At 45.8% G+C, this 24,117-nt stretch overlaps 1 protein-coding gene across 2 annotated transcripts in view; it reads right to left on the bottom strand.

Annotated features, from left to right (window-relative positions):
* Nucleotides 1-3,432: 3,432 nt before the first annotated feature.
* The window catches only part of apbb2b (amyloid beta (A4) precursor protein-binding, family B, member 2b), a 40,483-nt gene continuing 19,798 nt past the window's right edge, over nt 3,433-24,117 (bottom strand). Inside the window, exons 5-18 of one of the 2 annotated variants that reach the window (XM_079278763.1) lie at nt 20,890-21,134; nt 20,189-20,320; nt 19,677-19,748; nt 18,818-18,868; nt 18,017-18,102; nt 17,613-17,673; nt 15,617-15,763; nt 15,023-15,150; nt 12,000-12,114; nt 11,012-11,096; nt 8,948-9,028; nt 8,712-8,827; nt 7,190-7,369; nt 3,433-6,396 (exon numbers count right to left, since the gene is read on the bottom strand). In XM_079278763.1, the coding sequence (XP_079134889.1) occupies nt 6,226-6,396; nt 7,190-7,369; nt 8,712-8,827; nt 8,948-9,028; nt 11,012-11,096; nt 12,000-12,114; nt 15,023-15,150; nt 15,617-15,763; nt 17,613-17,673; nt 18,017-18,102; nt 18,818-18,868; nt 19,677-19,748; nt 20,189-20,320; nt 20,890-21,134 (1,670 nt within the window). In that variant the 3' untranslated portion in view covers nt 3,433-6,225. The remainder of the gene's footprint in view (nt 6,397-7,189; nt 7,370-8,711; nt 8,828-8,947; nt 9,029-11,011; nt 11,097-11,999; nt 12,115-15,022; nt 15,151-15,616; nt 15,764-17,612; nt 17,674-18,016; nt 18,103-18,817; nt 18,869-19,676; nt 19,749-20,188; nt 20,321-20,889; nt 21,135-24,117) is intronic. The other variant, XM_079278764.1, reaches the window with a different exon arrangement.

The following is a 24,117-nucleotide window of genomic DNA, read 5'->3' as shown; positions in this document are numbered from 1 at the left end:
AATGACTATTACCTTTAGTATTTTAAGTATATTTTGATCAAAATAGTTCTGTGTCGTTACTTTTACTTTTCTGAATACTTCATTGTTCATATTCACTTCAAGTACAAAAAAACTGCGAGACACCGTATCCTGAAGGAAACTTCGGAGGGAACCAGGTGCTGGTTTGTAGGGGTGTAACGGTTCACAAAACTCACGGTTGGGTTCGGTACGATACAGTGGAGCCACGGTTCGGTACGTTTCGGTACAGTAGAAAACTATAAATGCCAGAGAAATGTACTTGATTTTAAAATATATTTATTCATTACAACTAACATCGTAAAGTTATTCTTTGACTTTGAACAATGATGGAACTATACCTGAGTGACCCATCTCCTTAGCAACACATAAGCATAAAAAACAAAAATTGCTCCTTAATGTTATATTGTTACTTACATCTTGTATTGTTACTTACATCTTGCAAAAGAGATTTTTCATCTCAATGGGACTACCTGGTTAAATAAAGGTTTTAAACGTATTCGGTTCGTCATGCGTACCGAACCGTGAGCCTCATACCGAACGGTTCAATACGAATACGCGTATCGTTACGCCCCTACTGGTCTGATTAGTCTTTCATCCCGATACCCAGATCGGACTACTGCGGGCATCCACCAGTTTCTCTCACTCTTGTGTCTTTCTCTCCCTGTCGGCCACACCCTGCCGTCTCTCTCGTTGGTCGAAACAGCATCACAGTAATCCTGGTGGGCATTTTACTCTGCTGTGGTGAAACACAAGCTCCATCTACTCATATGTATTTAACCTTGGCATAGACAAGTGCTCTCAGATTTAGGCATCGTAGAAATTCATGAAAAAATGAAATATTCATCCACATTTATTAGTGAACTTACAAAGAGGACTGTTGAATGCAGGACTCCTTTACTCATTTTGGTATTCCCATTTCCTCGTCTTCCACACATTTTTTGTTTTTAACGTTTCTGTTTTTCATCAGAAGTGATTGTTTAAGGCAGGGATTCCCAAAGTGTGGGGTGCGCGAGCTGCCTCTAGGGGGTGCGCGAGAGGAAAAATGTAATGGTGGTCTAATGGTGTAATACTTAATATTAAATATAATTTTCACAAAATAAAAACATGAATGTAACAGACTGTCTCATGTTTGTCGTTCTGGTGTTGACGATGATATGTCCCTTGGGGGATGCCGTAGCGAAGGCGCAACCCGAGCCTCAGCTCCTGCCTTTCTTTTACGTACACTAGCTAGCCTAGCTTGTGCAGCTAACGTCAGCTAACAGCTAACTTCATTCATTCAGCAACATTCATGCAAATATGCTAAACTGGCTGAAAATCGGGGAAACTGTCAGGTGGGACATCTGAAGCTATCAGTTATAAAAGAGGAGAGAGAGAGAGAGAGAGAGAGAGAGAGAGAGAGAGAGAGAGAGAGAGAGAGAGAGAGAGAGAGAGAGAGAGAGAGAGAGAGAGAGAGAGAGACATTGTTTATATCGAAATTGGAGGAGTTACAAAACAGCCCAAAACAACTGCAGTCTCATTCTATGTATGGTTAATTGTAAATTAAATGTGATGCAATCTGCCTCTGAGCCTCTGCGTGTGTCCTCGCCATCCTTATTGCTCTTTAAAAGTGAAGCCTTGTGTAACTGAAAGTTGTTGAAACTTTGTTGCAGTGTTTCAGGGCGTTTTGTCACACCTTCAGTTCGTTTGCTTTGTTCTGATTCAGGGATTAATATGATACAATGTTGCAGTTAACCCCTTTGTTCGGTTTGTGTTCACACTGCAACATTTAACAGTGGACTAAATATTGTAAACAAACGCCACGCGCGAGCAAACTGTTCTCTCATTGGTCCGATTTCTATGATGCGTCTATAAATAGGCTCTGTTGCTTCTTCTTTTTTAAGATGTGGGGGATTGGGGGTGCGTGAACCCGGTTGGGATGTAGAAGGGGGTGCGCGGCCTAAAAAGTTTGGGAACCGCTGGTTTAAGGGTTAAAAACAAATGAGACAGTGTGGAAAAATGATTCTTCATCACAGGAAATGGGACGTTTTTTTCAGGAAAATACTTTTTTTAAAACACGGGTCATGTTGTATTGAGTTTGCCTTGAACAAGCAAATTCCTCATGGAATCCATTTCTATCTATGGATGCACTATAAACATAATTATGATGTGTTGTAATCTGCGTATGACCCTGTATAATTATAGGTAAAAGCGCACATAATTATTCATAATTCTTTATAACGATAATCATAATATCATGAAGCATTTTAAAATGTGTTATAAGCAGTGTGAGAAATACTTGGTGGCAATCGGGGGTTATGTGCTTATAAGAGTGCTTATAACTAATGATACCGTACAATAAGCAAATTATGATTATTTTAGACATATGACGTCATAAAAAGTGTTAAGATTTATTTTTCCGGCAGTTATTTGTTGTTTCAAATTTGATATGATATACTCCACCTGCAATCTGCACAATATCCAGTGAGCAGTGTATTGTTTCTTTTTGCTGAAGGGAGGGTATCCTATATTAAATCACACCTCCTCATGAGGATTTATGATATCATATTAGAAGTTGTACCAATGGCAAGATTATCATGATAGTTATGTGATAGTATTTCGAAATACTGGGGGGACAATTTTACAATATTTGTCATGGGAAGGGTCCATAGAAAATCATTTATTTTGGCCCCCTTTCCCACCCCAATCATTTTACTACAGTCCCTTATTAAGACACAATAGGCAAATTAAAGAAGTCTTCTTGGTCTTGTGATAGGCATTGACATTGTATATCTTAAACCAAGAACTCCAAACCTGTGGATCAGGAGCAAGAAAAATCTGAGCCGTCACAAGATGGCTGAAATCATAAGGAAAGAAATATAATAATTCTGATGTTTTTTATTTTGTTCTCTCATTCGCCCACATTTTTTTCTGAAATAATGCGTACGGTCATCTTCTCAGACCTCTAAAACTCTATCAAAAAGAACAATCTGAGTAGGAGGTAACCTTCATCAATCATCTGTAATGAATACAAAAATGAGCTGCAGCGTTGATACACAGACACACAGTGTTCGGTTTTATAATGCTGTTTATTCTCACAATTGATTACATTGACAAAGTGTACAAATCGGTGAGCAGCAAACAGAAGCCGACACATCCATCTGTGGGAAAGGTGTGCGTTTGTTGTCGTTTATGTGAGTGAGCTTGACAGAGACGCCAGGGAGTCCACTATTGTTACCACCATCATCATCCTCCACCTCTTCCTCTTGACTCCTGTGAAACTGTTGAGACCAACAGTGGACCCCCGGCTCTCAGTACACTGTACAAGGTGAAGATATATTCCTTTATTTGCCTTTTTTTTCCCCTGCAAAGCGGAGCTTGTTGGAGCATTGTGAGTAAACCGGGGACCGAGACAATGACACAGAGTCAAGACTGTTCAGTACATACAGTCGTTCCTTCCACCGTCCGGGCATGCGAGGCTTTTCACGACTTTCCATTTTCTCGAGATCAAAATAATGCATAGATAATTGCTCAGTTAAATTCACCATAAAACGGAATTGACAACTGTGGAAATGTCCAATCACCTTTCCTTGTTTAATTATTCGCTCTGGCATTTTTTTTCCTATCTACAACAATGTATATCACTATTTAACACTTTGGCCATTTGGTGAGTTCTCAAAGAAGAAGGCATTTCATTACAAGAAAATAACTACAGACATTAAAAAGGAAAAGATAGCTTTTAACAATGATTAATGCCAAATGTTACATTAAATTTGAAGTTATGTACACGCACATTTTGTCATCTCATTCACATTTCAACGTCCTCGTGACAAAAGAAGGTGATGCGGCTGAATTTTCTCACTAGAATCTCAATTACACTCCCGGTTCCCTCCACGACCGGTGAACTGGTTCAACAGCTCGACACAAGACACGGAGGCAACGAGGCGCTGCAGTAAACATGGCCGCTCGCTGAGCCTCCTTTAGATACTGCTATGCTGTCAAAGCTTTACTTCATCACATTCAGTTCAAAATGAAGGTGGGAGTTTTACCGATAAAATAATAATATATTTATTTCTATTTCACTCAGAAGCAGACCGCAGACCGTCAATTTTTGGTGGCAAAAATGTGCCAGCAGATTTCATCAACTCGTTAGCTAGCTAACAAAGCTAACGATAGATCCAGGAGTCGGTTGAAAACACTCACTTGAGGGCTGCATACATGACGTCATGCTAACAGACTGAGGCTAACGCTACATTTAGCAGCAAAAACACTTCTCAGCAGTTGATGTTCCGGTTGGAGGACATGGAAATAAAGAAACGGTGTTCTTGTGTTGCAGCGTAGAGCTAGTTAGTCCGAGTATTAGTACGTTTAGTGTTGTTTCATTTTAACATAGCCCTGTTTGGCTGCTTAGCTTACATACTTGGGACAGAGGTTCAGGCTTTCAGGAAGCTGGACTAACCGTGTGTTTGGTGCTCTTTGCTGGGTGTCGACTTCCTCAAATCCAGAACAGAGATGCTCACATCAACTCTGGTAAAGGTTATGCTTTTTCTCTTACGTAACCTGTAAACCCATACAAATATAGTTAACTGGCTACAGTAAGCTATTTAGCCTGACATGCTAACAATTGCAGCTTACATTATTAGCAGACAACATTTTTCCCTACGTGGAGCAACCCTAAAGCTTGACAGACTGGAGACGCCTTGCTCCCTAAACAGTCGCTGTTTGGTTCAGAGGTGTTAGCTAACGATCAGTTGTACTAGCTAGGTAGTCATCTTCTGCCTCGCATCCAGAGTTAACAAATATGTTTCTGATTTTAGTTGCAATAAACGTCAGACTTCATTAGTTATTACCGTACATCCAAGCTTGTCAGATATGCGATAATGAGGAGCTAGCAGTGTTGAATTGAGATTTGTGAGAGGAAAAACTACAGAAAACAGACCAAAGGTGATCTAGTGGCACTGATGATAACAGTGGTGCAGTAAGGAGGCAATGAAAAAAACTGAGAATTCAAGTGAACAGAACCCTGGACACACATAGATAACAGCCCGGGAGAGCCCTGTTGGTTTGAGTCAACACGTCTCTCTGTTTGGCCGTCCTCTCCAAAAAAAACAGCCGAATCCAGAGGTGAAACCCGTCTGTTCTCCATCTCACCTCCTCAGGTACAAAAACACATTCCTCCATTTGTCTTCTACGAATGATTCCTCCAGCCTTTCTCCTCTTTTTACAAGTGGACATGAAGTCTCTGAGGACTGATGCAGAGGTGGGATTTAAAGGAATAATCGCTTCATCCCTATCTCCTTCTCCATTATGGCTATCGTCTGTCGTTTTCCCGAAGGCTTAACGAAAGAACAAAAAACAACAAGCAAACAGGAAGTGTATGAGGGATGTTTCGGGTGAAAGGTCACCGCTCGTTTAGACCCTCCACGCCGACGTTCTCACCCTCCTGTAAGCAGCAGCAGTGTATCGATATTGTCTAGAATGGTTCACTTTGATACAAAAAGTTCATGCAGGATCAGGTTAGTGTGTGTAGACTGACGACCCAATCTTTTTAGTCGGAAGCAGCTTCCTTCTTTCACTCATTACGCGCCGATTTGAAAATCAGACGCGATGGCTTTCACGATTCTGTCCTTCCATTTCACTTCACGTTACAGTCGACAGGGGAAAATGAGAAAGAGGGGCGGGGCGGGGGGGGGGGGCACTACAGACTAACAGGACAACCAGGTGAATGACATGGGGGGGGTGGCCAGGTGTGCAAGGTCATGCTGGCAGCACAGACACAAATACAATTAGAGCACGGAGAGATCAGCAGTTTGGGCAGCAATGAGCTCGCGCTGTGCCGGAAGGAGCACTTCCTACTTCCTCTTCAGGTTTTGCTCTCTTCTCCTCACTCCTTCTCTGCGCTGAGGGGGGATGAGAGTCACTTCTATGTACACGACCACCACATCGGGTGTTTCTCTGTGGTGGTTCCTTCTCGATGTGGGATTAGAGTTTTTATGTATGTCATATTTTGCGGAAACAAATTTGAATTCCGCCCCAAGAGCCGATAAACTCTTGAGGCCAAATTCCAATTTTAGTTCAGAGAAGCAAACTAAAATGTGTTTCCCCAAAACCCCCGGGGATTCGCTGTGTTTCCAAGGTTACTGGGGTCTGCGGTGGCGACGGGGTTTTTTTGGAGGCGATGCGACTAGTTACCATGCGACTGGGTGTTGCGGCGGGGGTCGGTTGCGCGGGTTACTGCGGCAACTCGGTGACGGGTCTCTTCTGTTTGAGGGTGTCGATGAGGGACAGGACGCCTCTCTTCACGCTGGTCGATACCCGACGGGACACCGAGTCACCGGGGGGCAACGAGCCGCAGGCCTTCTGGGAAGGGGGTCGAGCCACCAAACACTTCTGATACCGCAGCTGAGAGAGAGAGAGAGAGAGAGAGAGAGAGAGAGAGAGAGAGAGAGAGAGAGAGAGAGAGAGAGAGAGAGAGAGAGACGTATTGTATATAAAAGAGAGTTACAAGCTGCTGATGTTCGACTGTGGAGGTGTCTGATGGAGAGACTGGTGCAGGCTGCTAGCTGTGATCAACAGTAATGACTGGTGATTCCTGTCACCGTGAATCAGTTTCAGTGTGTGTGTGTGTGTGTGTGTGTGTGGGTGTGCGTCCATATATCCATAGTCGTGATGTGTGATCAATAGCCCAGCCAGCAGTCGACTAATCTTGTGACTCACCCACAGCAGAGAGGGCAGAGGGAGAAGAGTTATCTCCACGAATAGGTTGCATTACAGCAGAAACACCGTATTCTGGGTTGTGATTATGGACGTTATAATGATAAATAAAAAAATACTGTGAAAGCTTTTTCACAGTTTGTTACATCAAATCAATGTACATGTTTCCTCTTTAAAACGTATTCTGTAAAGCAGTAAACAATGTGTAGCATAATCCAAATCTATACCAGAAAACCTTCCTCTTTCAGAGACGACTGATGCTGATCTCAGACTATATTTTAACTTCGGGCGGCTTGAATGCATGTTTTACGCCAACAGTGTTTTGACAGAGGGCCCCATTACAACCCGAGCAATGGATCGGGATCGGGATCCATAGAGCCTATGGATCGGACAGTGCCACAACCATCTGTCAAGGCTGAATAACCCAGCTCTAACACGAGCAAGAGAGGCCCGAAATACAGCCTCATTCCAAGTGACTCACCATACAAGCCGCCTGCACAGCCTCCGACACATTCCCGGCGTTGGGCTCACACCAGAAGATGTGACAGTCGAAGCGATGGCCGCCGGCGTCCATGATGAAGGCGAACGTGTGCACGTTCCGCCCGACGCCCATGAAAGATAAGAATCGAACGCGACACTCCACCAGCACTTCCTCTTCGGCCTGGTCAGAAACATACCGGTAGGTGATTAATCAGAGAGTCATAGACATGCAGATTGTGATTTTACTGGAGAGACATCATAAAAACACATTATGAAGGGAATTTACAACCTTTGTTCTACACTCAGAGGCATGCATATAGTTCCACATGTTCATACAGGGGAGCCGCCCAGTAAAACTGTAGCCTTCTAATAAAGAGGTCCACTGGAGCAGACGGGCTTTATGTGCCTTGATGTTACAGCTAAATTATTTCAATTTCAAAAAGGCATTTTATGTCATCTGCACGGTCGAACGCTGTTAAAACGTCATATTTGTCCCATTGCTCTGGGTGGCTGCTTGCTGCCTTTCATGGTTGACAATGTCAGTGAGGTCTGACAATGAAAAGCCAGAGTGACGCGCTTTCCACCATTTTCTGTCGTTTTACGTGTTAGAAGCAACAGTGAAGCGCGAGCAGCGGACACATTTTAAAAGTGTGGTGACTGCTGAAGGAAATAAATGGCAGACTCAGCGATATGTTCTGCACCAGACACAACAAAGCGGTATGTATCTGAAGTAAATCGCTCAAAGATGACCAACATTCACGAGTTTAGTCTGTCGGAAGTAACGGTAGCTTCTCTAAACAGACAACCGAACCAACAGGCCTTTGGATGCTCCGCCATCTTCTGTCCCACTGCCATAGAGTGCAAGAATGTATTGAACCTTGTGGTTGTTTTCCTATGATGCCTCTCCCACATTTTGCCCAAAAGGCAACCCCTGGCTCCAAAGAGTGAAGCCAATGCGGAGGTGCTCAAACCTGCATTCTCTCTACTGACCATCAGGGGGCGACTCCTCTGGTTGTATAGAAGTCTATGAGAAGATGACTCTACTTCTCTCTTGATTTATTACCTCAGTAAACATTGTAAACATGAGTTTATGGTCTCAATCTCTAGTTTCAAGTCTTCTTCAATACATGATGTTCATTTCGTAACTTATGATCTATTTAGAGTCAAATAGACCATAAAGCAGGGTGCTTACTTTGTGAGTGGCAGGGTGCTACCAGAGCTGTATACGGCGTCTGTACGTCACTATAGATATGGTCACTTCTGTTCACTGGTTACAAAAATTCAAGATGGCAACGGCCAAAATGCTGAACTCAAGGCTTTAAAACGGCAGTCCATAAACCAATGTGTGACGTCACCATGGACTACGTCCACTTCTTCTAAACAGCCTACGGTTCTTTCCTATGTATGAAGTTTGATTTATCATATTTTATCTTGTTGATACAGAAAACTGAGAAGAACAGAGTGAAGAAAACCAGTGAAAGTCGTGGGGTTGTAGTTCAGCTCCGGCAGATGTGCGTTTTTACCTCGTCTTTGCTGATGGTGACAGTAGCATCTGCCACGTTTAGGGCCACAGGGGTCCAGTCCTCTCGGTTGGACGAGCCGATCAGACTGTCTATAGCTCCGTTCAGGATGTCCATTCCTGGAGCAGAGCATGTTAAAAAAAACAAAAAAAACAGAAACATTAAAATCACACCTAAAGTTACACTGCATCTCATCACAGCACCAGGTGTGTGTGTGCGCGCTCGTGTGTTGGACTAACCTATTGGTCTGGCCACAGGCAGCATCCCGAGGTAGAGCACCTGAAACTTCTGAACCAGCTCCGTCTTTGGTGTGGGGAACTCTGCTGGGGAGAAGCCACGCACACGTTCAAGAGGGGCATTTTCAATTCCATGTCAACAACCTACAATGCCCACCTACAGAGGGAGTCCACGCGCAGCCTGCAGAGTAGGTATCTGGATACTGACCACCTTCTGGGTGGCTTCCATTGTATCTAAATGTCACGGCTTTCCTCGACGCACTGTGGAGGGTTTTAACCAAGCGGAAGGATGTGATGTGAAGTCTTTCTGGTCCTCCGGTTTGTTCAGTTTGGTTTAACAGATGCAGAACTACCGGCTCTACTATCATGACACTTGGTGGAAGTGTGTAGCATTGGTCAAGCAAGAACATGTTACATTTTGTAGCGGATGAGGATCACGTGGGCATTTTCATTAACACTGCGAAAAAAGGGGCGTGGCCTCGGCAGAGGTCAGCGCTCTCAGGGTGGCCTTCGAGTCACTGGATGTTTCCAGTTTATAATAGAAGCCTGCTTTGGATTAGCTGCACCTCCAGTTTCGTCGCGTTGGAAAAAGTTCTTTCCGAGTTCATTTCAAGCAGAGGCACCGCAGCAGCATGATTTGACGAGCTGTCAGCGACAGGCCGGACGGTCAGCCTGCCTGCGTCCCGTCCGATCACAATGACACGGTGCGGCACAGCCAATCATTCTTCTCCCCAGCGACCGGGAGAGAAAATGGTGAGCGATGATAGAAAAGGCACGTTCTCATTATTTTAGGACTGAAATTGAGAACCAGTCTCGCTCCAAAGAAATCCGTCTAAGAAATCTTGTTTTACTGTCACCAACATCTCCTGGCATGCTACCTCTCCCATCTGTCTGACTAATAAGAACTTGAGGAGCTCCCTCCACATCTCTGTAAATTTGAGATAATTGAACGCTGTCACATGCACTGGACCAAAGACCCCTAAATCTGTTAACGGCCAACAACTGTTCCATGTAGCGTGTGGAGTTTGTCGACCTCTGGCAGAGCTAGAGCGATGTTTTTTACGAGCGGGTCAGCGTTACATTTCACGCCGTTCTACTGATCGATAGCCGGCAGTGATAACGCACAGAGAGGAGGAGCTGTGAGCCGAAGCAGAGTCAGTAAATATGGATGCATATAATGCAGGGTTTAAAAACTGTACTAATATCTGCAAGTATTTTATGAGGAATGAAATGCATTTGTCAGGCTTCAAGGACACTAAGATCATATGTGATTAGCAGATAATTGCATAATGAACCTGCTCACTGCAGCCTACATGAAACCTTTACGACGTGAGATATAAACCCCCCCCCCCCCCCTTCCCTCTCACATCCTCCCAAGCTAGCTAGCCCGACCACATCAAGACAGGAAGGGAGTGGCAAAGTAGTAAAGCCCGCCCTCTTGCTTGATTTGATTGGCTGCCCGGGCCAAGTGTGACATTGACGAGTGGTCCATATGAGAATATTTCAATCGTTTATGCGCATCTAAACACCGTCAGGCACCAAAGGAAAACAATGGTTTTGCGAGGGACACACTTTCAGCGCCGTGTTTACACAACAGTGTGTTTTGGTGAGTAACACCGAATGTTAAAGTGTTTGCTTACAAGAAAACTTCACACTTTAATCTTTAATTCACTCACAGTGATGGTTGGATATCTTTGAGAAAACATCTTTGAAAAAATATTAAAATGTAATTATTCATGAATCAAACTGTCTTGATGCTTGTGTTCAGAAGTCGTCGTGACATTGCGCAACATTAACAGAGGACATTGCGGTGGTATTTGAGACATTCTGCTCTTAGAAATAGCCAGTTTAAATGCATGCAGTGTGCCCAAGAAGTGATGACTGTCTATTGATGCAAGTCAGTTGTCACAATCCCTATCCCTCTCTCACACACACACACACACACACACACACACACACACACACACACACACACACACACACACACACACACACACACACACACACACACACACACACACACACACACACACACACACACACGCTGAGAGGATGTGTGAGGCCTACCTTGTAAAGGGAGATCTAGTCCGGCCTGCATCCTGTCATGGAGAGAGCCCGCCATCGCTTTGGCATTCTTTCGCTCTGTCATTATCTGGATGGAGAGACGGGCAGATACAGAAGTGTGAGGACAACGGACGCACAATCAGAATACCGTGGCAGAGACACGGGGGAGGAGGTTGAGGAGACGAAGAGAAAAATGTGACAGTGAAAGGGGATGGAAAAAAAAAAAGATGAAAGAGCTCAGGAAAAACCTCGGGCAGTTTCAACCCTGATACTGTCATGTTGTCTACTCATTTCAACTGGGGAGCACGCACACACACACACACACACACACACACACACATTAAGCAGGCCACACTCCTCTTTCCAAAGAAACACAACCGGAAAAACACAGAACCAGACGGACAAAAACAGCCAGAATCACACACACAATATGGAAATATACCACACATACTTCATACATATCTTTAATCAGAGAGTTTGTGGCAGTCTCTGCTTCTCCTTATTTATCCTTTCTCGTGTGAAAATTCTGTATTAAACAGACTCCATGGTCTATAATAAGTAAAGAGGGGGAGTTAGAATTGGCATGAAGGATGACAAGAAGGACAAATGGCTCCTTCTTCACCTTTTTCCTCAAATGAATAACATTTCAGGGAGATGCTATGCTCGAGTCAGCGCTCATAACGAGGGATCTGTGGGTAGCACCAGTTATAATAACCCTGTCTGCATAAACAAAGACAGAATTTAAAGCTCTTTTACGACATCTTATTCGATTTTTCTTATATAATTATAACAATATAATAATATCACAATTTTACTTTATCGTGATTCTTATTTTTTTCGAACAACATTATTAATATTGGCATTATTATTATGAAATAATAACTTTTCTAATGCTGTCCCGAGGTGTTTTCACTTCAGTTTGTTTGTAAAATGTATTGTGATCATGACGTCAGCATTCTGTCCACATGTGCCTCCGGTCTGAACCACTCACCCGGGAGCAGATCTCGTGCAGGCTGGTGGCGATGGCTTTGGCTGGCGTGTCACAGCGGAACACATGACATTTCAGGATCCTGGTGTTTTTGTCCCGCGCCACGTATGCAAAGTCCCTGAGAAAGAGAGGACAACACCGGGTCAGTGAAGACACACGGACGGAGGAAATGAGAAAACTACGAGTTTACTACTCAGAGACTAGACGTGTGTGTGTGTGTGTGTGTCTAGTTTTGAGACGGACAGCTCTTGGAGTCAGATGAGCTGACCTTTATCTGTCTGATGAATACAGGACACACACACACAAGTCAATGGACCCTCAAGATCAACAGAGCAGCGTGATCCAAGAGGGAGTTGAATGAGTGACAGCAGGGGAGAACTTTCCCCTGAGCCCAGTGGAGCCGGAAAACTATCTACCAAGCTGAACAGAGGGAATGAAAACAGAGGGAGGGAGAGGAATGAAGATGTAGCTGCAACAAATGAAACCAGTCCAGCTCTCACGCACACACACACATGTTGATTTAAGTCATTCAGATGTGCACATAACATCCATCTAAATAACTTCCTTCAAGCTGCGTGCTTCAATATGCTGTGCAATAGGAAACACGGGCCTGATGGGTAACAAGATTTCTGAGCCCAGACCCTCAGGGGGAACTCTCCTGAAAAGAGTGTAATTTGTGTGTGTGTGTGTGTGTGCGCGTGCATACTTAAAAAAAAAAAAAATGCTTGTAGACAGACGAGGACAGAGGAGGTCACCTTTCACTTCGCCACAGGAGCCAGTTTGAAGACGAGACGAACGAGACACGGAGGAAATTAAACAATAAGGGGATGGATGGAGATGATGGAGAGATAATGTAGGGAGGGATGAAAGGGGAAGGAATGTGTTTACCTCTCTCTGTGTCCAAGGAAGCAAGGGAGGAAAGGAAGCCAGTTAGTGGAAATAAAAGACAGAACAAAAACCAAATTCTTTATACCAGCCCCCCTGCTGGGGGGCCAGGAGGCAAAGAGGAGGTGAACAGCAACTCACACACACACACACACACACACACTAAAACACAAGTTACATACTTCTTTGTTCTGTGCAGAAACTACTTCCCAAGAAACGCAGCTTTGAAGAGCGGTGCAGAAAAGCAGCAATGCAGGTCATCTTTATGCATACTTCATATTTTTGCTCCGAGGGAAAAATACATAAAAGTCGGACAGAACTTTGAATAAGGTTGCGAAGGAAGAAGAGAGCAACAGCAGGACAGAGAGATGTTCTGGATTCATTGTCGGCTGATTTTTCATAAAGGAAATAGAGTGGGAGTGTCTGACAGACACATAATAAAAAAAATGTAAAAAAGAAGTTTCCTCGAGGAGGGGAGCGAGTGAATATAACGAGAGGAAAGTGAAATACCAGAGACTAGAAGTGAACGGCCACAACGTACACAATTAATATAAAAGCGCTGAAGACGAGGGCAGAACAAAACAAAAAGATCAAGAGTAAAGATAAAAGTCAGAGGAAAGGAGGGGGGGGATGTCTCATTCCCACGATAATCTCATCATCATGCCGACGCCCCTGAAAATGTGAAGGTTGCCGTGAGAATCTGTAATCTCTTTGCCGATAATGAGTTTCGTGGCACATGTGTGCCACGAAAGGGGTACGGTTACTACGCCGACACGACCACTGTGAGAGTGTGTGTGTGTGTGTGTGTGTGAGAATGGAGAAGGAGGACTCCTCACTACGACCGGGCTTCAAATCAAAAAGGTCTCGTATCTTTAAAGGCAAATGGTCCAACAACTCGTGAGTAAATACAAGAATAGAAGCAGCTCCTGCCGTCACTGCGTTCCTACACACACGGACACGTGTCAGTCGTGAACTGATGCACGTTTCATCGCTTGGAGCTTCTCAGCATCGCGAACGTTTGCCGTTTTCAGACTCCAGACTCAGATGAACGGGACTCCCTTCATCTATTTGTGATCAGCCGCGCTCGGTTCATCGCTCACAATCGGATGTTCACACTCCACCTGAGTTTTTCTGTCACATGCACGTGCTCACACTGGCTACAAATCGCCCACAGACCGATCTTTTTTCTGCTACTTTGTAATCAAGCTAAACAGCAGCAGTGGTGGTTTCAAAAAAGCAAGATTACAGAAGGTAAATGTAGATTTACTCACGGCTGTACGCGGCTGTGATCCTGCGTACGGGAGCGTCACACCGTCGACTCCTTGGTGAGACCGCGGCCGTGCGCTCACTCCTCAACCTGTCCTGCTCCACACCCAGAGAGCACTAACCATACCTTCCCCCTCTGGCAGCTCCATCCCCCTTCTCCCCCTCTCTCCTGCCAACCCCCCCCCCCCCTCTACCTCCTCCTCTTCCCTCTGCTACAGCGATGTATGTGTGTGTGTGTGTGTGTGTGTGTGTGTGCGTGTGTGTGAGAGTGAGAAAGAACCCCGAGGCAACAGAATTCTGCAGTTCTGCACATGCCAAGAGCTTTTAGCTTTACCTCTTTCCCCGAGTGCGCTTCTGCTTTTATGCGTGTGTTGGTGTTGCTGTGTGCGTGTGTGTGTGTGTGCCAGCTCCAATTATTCAGCAGCTACCGACTGCTCCAGTCCACCTGGCTGTGCCTGATAATCTACATTTGAATCGGTCTCCAGCAGCAGCGCTCTTTGCACGACCATGCGGCGTGGGGGGGGGGGGGTAGGGGGGGGTCCCGCCCTCTCCTTTGTCCCGATGAATTTATCCTTCATCATCAATCACTAGCGCCTCTCTTCTGCCCGTCACCACACCAGCCGTCTGCTGCCCTCCACCTTTTTCTGTTTAACTGAGCGATGTGCCATCGACTTCATTTAAATGAGTGACTAATCCATCAATTATTAAAGTGCTTGAAAACAACAAGAAGCCTCACTAAGTCATGACCCACTCATAACACACTACAGAGATGTTAGAGATGATTTAGTAGGGGTAAACCTTACACGCCAATGATTACTCATGAGGACAAGCAAAAAGGGGGGAATTCATCAATATAAGAAGAAACGGTGACTGACCTGCCGTTGTCCCGGCCAACACCCCAGACCCGGATGCTTGCGATTGGCTGAGAGTGAAGCACGCTGCGGTCCATGGGGTCGACCAGGTTCAACATGTTGTTCTCCAGCACCAGGTACATGTCCTTCCCCTGGAGACACACACACACACACACAAAATCCTTATTTCCTGCAGCTCAAGACATTGCAAAGAAAGAAAAAAGTATTCATCTAAAAAGGTCAGCTGCTTTCTTTTACTTTTTCTTCTTTTATAAGTATATTTGCCTGAAGCTGTGTGTTATTGAAAGAAGGATGAAATGCTCCCCCTCTCCCGCTCTCTCTCTCTCTCTCTCTCTCTCGCTGTTCTGTCGCTTCACATTAAACACAACCACCGGAGAGGGAGGAAAAGACTTCATAACGTTGCTCCACTTTGCTCTCTTCACTCTCCTCTCCCTCCCTCCATCTTTGACACACATTGTTCTGTTCACATCTGTCTTTTTCTTCCGTTGCTCTGCCCCTTCTAATTCCTCTTCCTGGCTCTCTCCTAGCACCTCTTCCCTTGTAAAGAAACGTTTGTTCTCGGAGCAAAACAATACACATGAAACCCCCCCCCCTCACCTCTCCCCAGATGCCGACGGTGTCTCGGATGTCATTCTTGCAGTAGGACAGCTGCCGGATGCAGTTGTTCACGGCGACGCTGCTCTTTCCGGGAGCCAAGTCGTCCTCCGCCATCTCCACCCATCCCAGAGAGCGCACGGCGAAGCACTGAGGACACGCCAAAGCCACCACACGTTACACGACACATGTACGTTGTTCAGTTCAGAGAGCACAGACATAACAAGGCTGACCAGCAGGGATCGGTTTTAGGCTTCGAACCAAATCATTTCAACTGCACAAAGACGAATGCAGACAAACGGATGAGGACAACAAAGCATGTTGGAGGACAAGAAGAAACTGTAAGAGGAGCGAGACACGTCCGTCTGTCCTCACATATCACACATTCATTTCATTTCAGCGGTCCGTTCAGAAAGTACTGTGCAGACGACGGAGGTCCACGATGAAAGAGGACAGCTAATGGAGTGAGTCGCTACCAAAGGAACCATTGGTTGTGGATCAGATGCTCAAATCAAAACAAAGTGAAGGACTACTAACTTTCAGTGTAACACAGCAGGACATATAGTAACATCATGTCCTCAGTGTGTGTCAAGCACATAGATAGTAGCCCAGATGGATGATAAAATGCAAAGGTGTGATGCTATTCTACCATAGGAGGTTAGGGTGGTGATAATGTTGTCACTAGACACATTTAAAAAGCACTCTGAGCGCCCATAAGGAGTTTTAGCTTTTTATACTAATGTTTAGTCAGGAAGACTCTCTTTACTCTCATTTATTGACAAATCTCTCTCTCAATCAGCTGATTATGGGCGTTAAGTTAACCAACCCGATTCTGCTGCGATCTCCCGAAGCCAATCACATCGCTGCTGTCAAATTTCAAAAACCATCCTCAACAATCCTCAGCAACTCCCTCCGTGCACGTGTAATAAATCATTGTTTCACTCTGCGTGACGTCGCTCCTGATTGGAATATTTTACGGGAGTAAAATGGCACCTGTGTGTGTACTGCAGCTATCGGTTTCTCGACTTAAGATAGAAAGGAAATTGTTGAGTGAGGCCTTCCTTGTGTTCAGCTCTTTTATTGGTAGAAAAGGGGACGGTCCAATCCTGATGCTGCAGTGGGCTATTTGCTGGAAGTGTGTGTGTGTGTGTGTGTGTGTGCGCGCTACCGACCAGACGCCCTGACTGTTCGTCTGTGTTTGTGTCTGGTATTCATCACGATGTCACTGTTGCTAAGGATTGTGAATTACTGCCAGACACACACACAGAGGGAAACAGAAAGGCTGGATGTCCTCTTTAAAGTCTAATCCGAGACGCTTTCGATCTTCTCAGCGATTGGAGCGAACGCCACACACACACGCACACGCACACACACACACACACACACACACCTCGGTGTGTATTTGAACCTTTCCTGCAGTTTGTGATAGAATGCAATGACTCTGTGTCTGATAATTAAGTCATCTATTTTTTCTGTTGAATCAGTTGGACTGTCAATGAATGTATTCCTTGCGCTGTCATTAGCTGGTATGCTGGCTTGGCCTTCTACTGAGTGATGTGTTTTATTGAGCCCAACTGGAAATGTCTCATTTGAATCTCTGTTTCAGAGGCCTTGGGGATCGATGCACCGGCGTGCAGCGCTGAGCTGTACTTCTTGGTCTCGCCACTTGGGGGCAGCATTGATTAATGTCTCAGCTTCACTCAGCCACCATCACCACAAACACCACCAGCAAACAAACAGGCCTGGGACATAAACAGACAAAAACCTGTGTGTCCTGGGAATGTTGATTGTGTTCCGCAGTGTTTAAAGCAGCATTAGATAACTCTAACTTTAGATACGGCAAAAGATCTCAAACATTGCTGGAGTATTCTGCTGCCGTACTAACATTTACTTATCTAGCATTTAGACATTTAAAAAAGAACTGTGTGTACACATTGTTAGAACAGAAGAGCAGAACAATGTGGACTAAAACACATGCATGCTTCCTGCAGGCTCTTACCTTTGTCTCCGGGTCTCTGTTGGCTCTGCCGGACTGCTCTTCTTCCACTTCTGGACGGTTCCTGAAAAAAGAAAATACAAAAAAAGGTTTCAAAAAAATGTGGGATGTATCGTTATGAAATGATCAGCTATTGATACTGTTGCAACCATTGGCTGCTTTAGCCGCCCCGCTTGTGAAGGCTACCAGTCATTACACTAACAGAGAACATGGAGCATTTCCTGAAGTACAACGACGAACATCCTGCTGCGTCTGACCTCATTGGACTCCAACACAAGAATAGAGCAACCAGGCTCGACTGGTAAGAGACACAGACAGGTGTAGTAGAATGCTCTTAGATTTGTTGTACTATCTGCGTGTGTGTGTGTGTGTGTGTGTGTGTGTGTGTCTGTATAAAGGCGTTTCACCTTAGCTTGAGCGATGCGTAGCGAAGCGTCGCGCCCTCGAACTCCTTCAGACTGGGGTCGGAGTTCACCGTGGCCGCCTGCAGGTCCTGGCATGTACAGACAAAATTATCAGGAGTGTGCAACGTGACACAGAAACCCCCCCCCCCCCCCCTCCTTAAAGCCCGTGTCACACATGTAACCTGTAATACCGTCTGCTAAAACAGTCCCCTGTGTGAAGTCTGGTCCTTCATGATGTAACGGCTCCAGACAGATGAAGCTCTAGTTCACCTCCTGTTGGGCCTTTCTCTCAGTTTCAACATGTCAATGTGCTTTTTTTCATCCAACTAGAGCTGCCGTCCCCATACCTACATGTATGACTGCCGTACCATTCCCAGGTTACATGGAGAGTGAGAGAGGGGCTAAAGCAGGCACAGAGTAAATGTTCTGACCACACGCAGCATGTCGTGCCAGCATGCAGCGTTGTGTGGGCCTCGCCGGATGGAGGGATGGCGTGTTACGTGTACATGGGGGCATGCTGCATGGACGAAAGGGAGTTAACGTGTCACGTTCATTCAGATCTGAGCCGGCAGGAAGGGAAAATACGACAACATTTCATAGGTGAGTGAGGAAAAAAAAAACTATTTGTGTGTGTGTGTGTGTGTTGCTGCAGCCAAATGACGAAGATGCTGTGGTCGGTGCGGTTGCATTGATGTGGAACAATCAGCCACGCATGCTCTCTGCACAAGGCGGTGAATTGGTAGCACATGATGCCACGCTGTGAAATGCACCACGAGAGAGACCCGCAGAGTGCGTTATACTTGCCTTCCACACCTCACTATCAATCTTTCCGCCAAAATCACTCCACGGCTGTTTCTACACACACAGTGTTGAAACACACACATCGTGGTAGGGGGAAAGGTAGGAAGGGAGCGAGGGAAGAAAGACAGAAGAAGGATGTTAGCTAACTAGCTCTCCACACAGAGCGCCTGCTGCAATGAAACGCAGCGAGACATTTTATTAAAAAGGAAAAACGCTGCCGATCAAAATGCCTCATGCTGCTATTGATCGGCCTGCTGCTGAGAATCTGCTGATTCCTGATTAGTACGATGTGGAACAATACAGACAGTAGAGTTACACACATTTGGACGGGGACCCTTTCGATCACGAACCAATAAAAAGATTAAGCCCCCCCCCCCCCCGTATTTAAAATAAAATGTAAAAAACTGATTAATAATAATACAAATAACAACAATAATAATTCTTATCCAGTTTGCAAGATAGAAAGCCACTAAAGAATCAATGGTAAAATAAAAACACCACAATACATTAGTATGTTAATTTAACATTTTTAAAGATAAACATGTAAGTGGACTCTGTGTGCCATGTGCGTCTGTAACGTCTCACTGTGTTCCTGCTCATGAAAAGTGTCCATGAGTGCACACTAACTGTCCAAACCAAAGAAGACATGTTCAAACACTGAACTCCCTGCTCTGTAGGTGACACAAATATACAGTAGAATACACACACAGAGATGCTGTGAGTATCTTCTTTGATTTAGCCATCTGTGCCACGGCACACGGCACAGAAAGAAAGACATTAAGCTCAACTCCACGGGCCGATAACAGGAGAACCGGGCGAGCGGTAAGCAGAAGGGGAACAGAAGAGTGTTGAAGTATCCTACCTTGTCCTCGTCTTCAAGAAGCTGAGAGCGACTCTCTGGATCAGGACTCCCCTGTAGAGATGTGGAGCGAGGCTGAGGAGGGGAAAGAGAGGGAGCCAGGGAGAAATGAAGATTTAAAAAAAAAAAAAAAGATTATGACTGCCATTTTGGCTCTGGTATCACTGGATAGCAGTTGGCAGGTCAGAATGCGATTTTGGCACATCTATCTGTCAACATCAGTCCATTGTCACTGGATCAATATCTTATCTACACCGTGCTCCTCTCCATCACTCTCCCTTCCTCTCTCCGTATCCCTCCATCATTCTGCATGATGACTGATTGACTGACTGTGTTCTTGTTGCTCTGCTGCTCGACCGGAGTATCGACGGCGTCGCCCCCTTCTCTGTCTCGCTCCCTCTACCCAGTCGTCTCGTTGCCTATGTCTGCCAGTCCCTCGGCTGATCTCAGTCAGGACATACGATAAAATACCGAGGCTTAAAAAACGTGCACAATACCACAGACGCTTTACTCACAAAGTAGCAGCTGTTGACGAACCCGCACGTGGCGAGGACGGGCTCGTGAGCGGAGAGCGGCTCCACCGAGCTGTCGGAGGTGGTGCTGCCCGAGCGAGTCGAGCCCCTGAAGAAGACCTCCGCCTGGCACGCCTGCAAGTGAGCCCACACACACACACACACACAGTGGATTCAGGAGGACTGTGGCGTTAGACTGCATTAGTTTTAGCGCGGTGTACTGAATAATGTGGCAACCGAGCGTACTATATCCACATGCGTTGTAGCAGCTGCTCTCATATTAATTGTCTGCTGTGGGGCGTCTCCAATTGTAATAATGACGATCATGACCCGAGGTTGTAAAAACACAAACGAGACTAATAAAGAGGATTTTAATTTGCAAGTGGATTGCATTGGAGGCATACGACAATATTACTATGGCATATGTCATTTCGACTTCATTATATTTGTCTCACATTCTTGTGTTGACTTTATGAAGGTCATATTGAGGCATCAGTATGAAACTGAGACTTTAAATCTGTGACTTCATCGTCTCTTTACATTGTGGATGGATGGACGACTAACAGCCTGTTTGAAACATCTCAGATGATCCCAGTTGAACAGCTGCTAATATAACTGACAATTACAGCACAAAACAGAAAAACACAAATAAGACTGAAGTCAGAGCTAAAATGTGTGTCAGCTTGTTGTTTTCCATCTGTCACCTCGTGGTCAGGAGTGGGCGAGGGGCTGAGTGAGCCCAGGGAGTGCTTGCGTGGCGTGGAGGCCGCGTGCTCGCCCGGGGCCTGGGACTCGGTCTGTCCCGGGGGTGCCGGGCGGGCGGCGGGTCTCTCCCACTGGGTGGTGCCCGTAGGAATGTGCCAGTAGTAGACGCCGGCCATGTCCGTGATCTTCTTCCATCCTGGAGGCAGGTCCGGGTTGGTCTGGAAGGACTGCTCACTCCAGATATCTGGCGGGAAAAGTCACAGACCTCTTGTGTACTTTTCTTACAAATGCTTGTATACATACGCACACACACACACACAAACAGAAGTTTTTTTCCTCCATGTGACCAAATGGAAGTTAGAGCCCCCCCCCCCACACACACACAGGGAGAGCAGAATGACACACACACACACACACACACACAAACATACACTGAACAATATCAACAGCTGACTGGGATTAGCAGCAGCTGTCATTCGACCAGCCGTGTCTTTCCTCAGACAACAACTGAGGAACACTTGGTAAACGCTGCTGTTGTATTTTACATGAGATGGAAGACCACGAACACCGACAGCAAATCATTTTTAAGAGGCAACGAAATCAGAAAAATGAGGGACCACGTCATCAGTGCCACTTCATTTTCCAGGTCGAGAAAGCAGCAGGTCTGCAGTGGTTCGTGTCGATTCTAATAATTCAGCCTTCCCTGTGAATTTGACTCCAACCCTATCGTTCTTATGTGCATTACAAAGTTTATTCCATATTGCGATGGCGATGAAAGCATCAGTGTTGCAAACTCAATTTATACTGCTTATCACTCGCACAAAGGGAAACCTTTAGCAGTGTGGGAGTCCATTTTTCCCATATTCACCTGCTATATACATGTAGAATCAACAGTTATTAACGTTACACATAACTCCATGTACAACTGAATGAAGCTGACCGACGAGAAATAAAAACAACAATGAATGTAACTGCAATCAAATACCCACAAAATGTATTCGCTCAGCACAGCACTTCCTGTAATTTAAAATCTAAACTTCCTTTCTCTAATACATCGGAAGCACAGAGAGCAGATACCATCAGTTATTTGACAGTGATGGAATGTGAGGTGAAATACAGCGTTTACCTTGAAACACACACACACACACACACACACACACACACACACACACACACACAGATCACTATATCAGTTTTTTCTCTCACTTGTGTACTAAATGTCATCTCATCTGAAGGTTTCAGTTTCCTGGCAGTCAAGCCAGCTGAAACACACACACACACACACACACACATACACAGAACTATTGATGGCGTGTGTGTGTGTGTGTGTGTGTGTGTGTGTGTGTGTGTGTGTGTATGTGTGTGTGTGTGTGTGTGTGTGTGTGTGACGTTGATGTAGAGACTCATAAAGGTGATATATGCTCTGAGGGACTGGTCAGCAGTGTGTGTGTGTGTGTGTGAGTGACATAAAGAGTTCTCAAACTGCTGACCATGCAGATGAAACGCAGCCCACGGGCCTGTCGCTACGGCAGCAGGCCACATGTCACCATGACGACTGGGGAGTCCAGACGCACACAGTTATTAAAGGTTTGGTTGTTTTAATGGACACAGAAATGGCTCATACAGTGTAGAGAAAATGCACATACGCTCTTGGCAGACATCCCCCCCTGGGGGCTGAAGGCTGTGCTTTAGAGCGAGGAGCTGTAAAGCTGAGCCTTCTGGGAGCTGCAGTCTTTTATGAGCAAAAAAATAGGTCAGAAAAACTACGACAGAGAGAACCAGAGAGTGTCTGTCTGCTGAGAAAGGGGGAAGATGGTGACTCGGAGAACTGGTGCCAGCATGAGATGAACTGGATGTAGATTTAAGCATGTACGTACATAACGGGGGGGGGGGGGAGGGGGAGAGAAAGAGGGAGGGAGATACCACTGGCTCGAATGGTGCATCATGCCTCCAAGTTAGCAGCGTCACTCTGCGAGTGTGGAATCAGACGGGAAGAGCTGAAGCGTGCAGCCCGTGGGGAAACGTGCCACAGCCGAGCTACGTAGCAGTTAGCCTACGTTAGCATGCAGCTCCTTGCCAGAGCAGAGTTGAGGGGAGAGGGGGAGGGGAGTGCAAAACACATACACATGTTCTCTCAGTGAAGCCACACCGCGCATACACACACACACACACACACACACACACACCACCATCACCAACTCACACACACACAGCATGCACAGACCACAGATATCTAGAGAACGACACCATTGCAGAGACAAACTTTATCCCTGTGTTGAAAGAGACACATATACCCATGCTTGTGCGTGCACACACACACACACACACACACACACACACACACACACACACACACACACACACGCACGCAGCATTCAAACTGTAGTTTGCAGCCAACTCCCGACAGATGCACCTACCCTCGTAATTGACAATCACAATGGCCAGCATGTAGTCTTTCCCCAGCATCATAGTTAGCTAGCTGCCTCTCACACAGCAAAGCCCAGCGCTGTAACCAAACAGAGCAAACCCCAGGCAAGGATGGAAAGAGAGGGAGAGAGAGTACAGAGGAGAGAGAGAGAGGGGGGGGGACAGAAAGGCATGGAGAGCATGAAGAGAGAAAAGAGTGAATGAACGAGAGCGGGGGGGGGAGAAGGAGGATGTGTATCCCCCTGCAGCTGAGCTATGTTTGCAGTTGTTGTCTCTGCTCTCCCTCCATCTGGAGCACAAACAGCTCAAATAAGCCTGCCCTCCCCTTCCTGTCCCGAGAGAGAGACACACACACACATACACGCACACACACACACGCACACACACACACGCGCACACAAGCACACAGAAAGACACAAATAAATCTTCCTCATGAAATGTCAACACTTTCTCTGACCTTCCCTTAAGCCTGGCTTGGTTGTCCCTGGCAATCCAACACACATCATCTTTCAGTATCATATCTAGTCGAGGGGCGAGGATGAGGAGCAGAGAGGAAGGCAGGCATACGGTGAGAAAAGAAAAGAGGAGGACCTCGATAAAGTGAGGGTGAAGAAATGTTGGAGGAAGTGAGCGAGACAGAGAAAGAGAGAAAAAAGTAGCTCAACATCTGGCAAAAGAAAACTGCTGACTCTCACATGTTGCTGTACTGCACTCATCATGTTGTGTGTGCGTGTGTGCGTGTGTGTGTGTGTGTGTGTGTGTTTGTGTGTTTGTGTGTGTGTGTTTTGGCTCCTCTGTGT

This window comes from Melanostigma gelatinosum, assembly GCF_949748355.1.
Source record: "Melanostigma gelatinosum genome assembly, chromosome: 11".
Taxonomy (NCBI): domain Eukaryota; kingdom Metazoa; phylum Chordata; class Actinopteri; order Perciformes; family Zoarcidae; genus Melanostigma; species Melanostigma gelatinosum.
The sequence above is the reverse complement of the archived record's forward strand: the minus strand, read 5'-3'. Positions and strand labels throughout refer to the sequence as shown.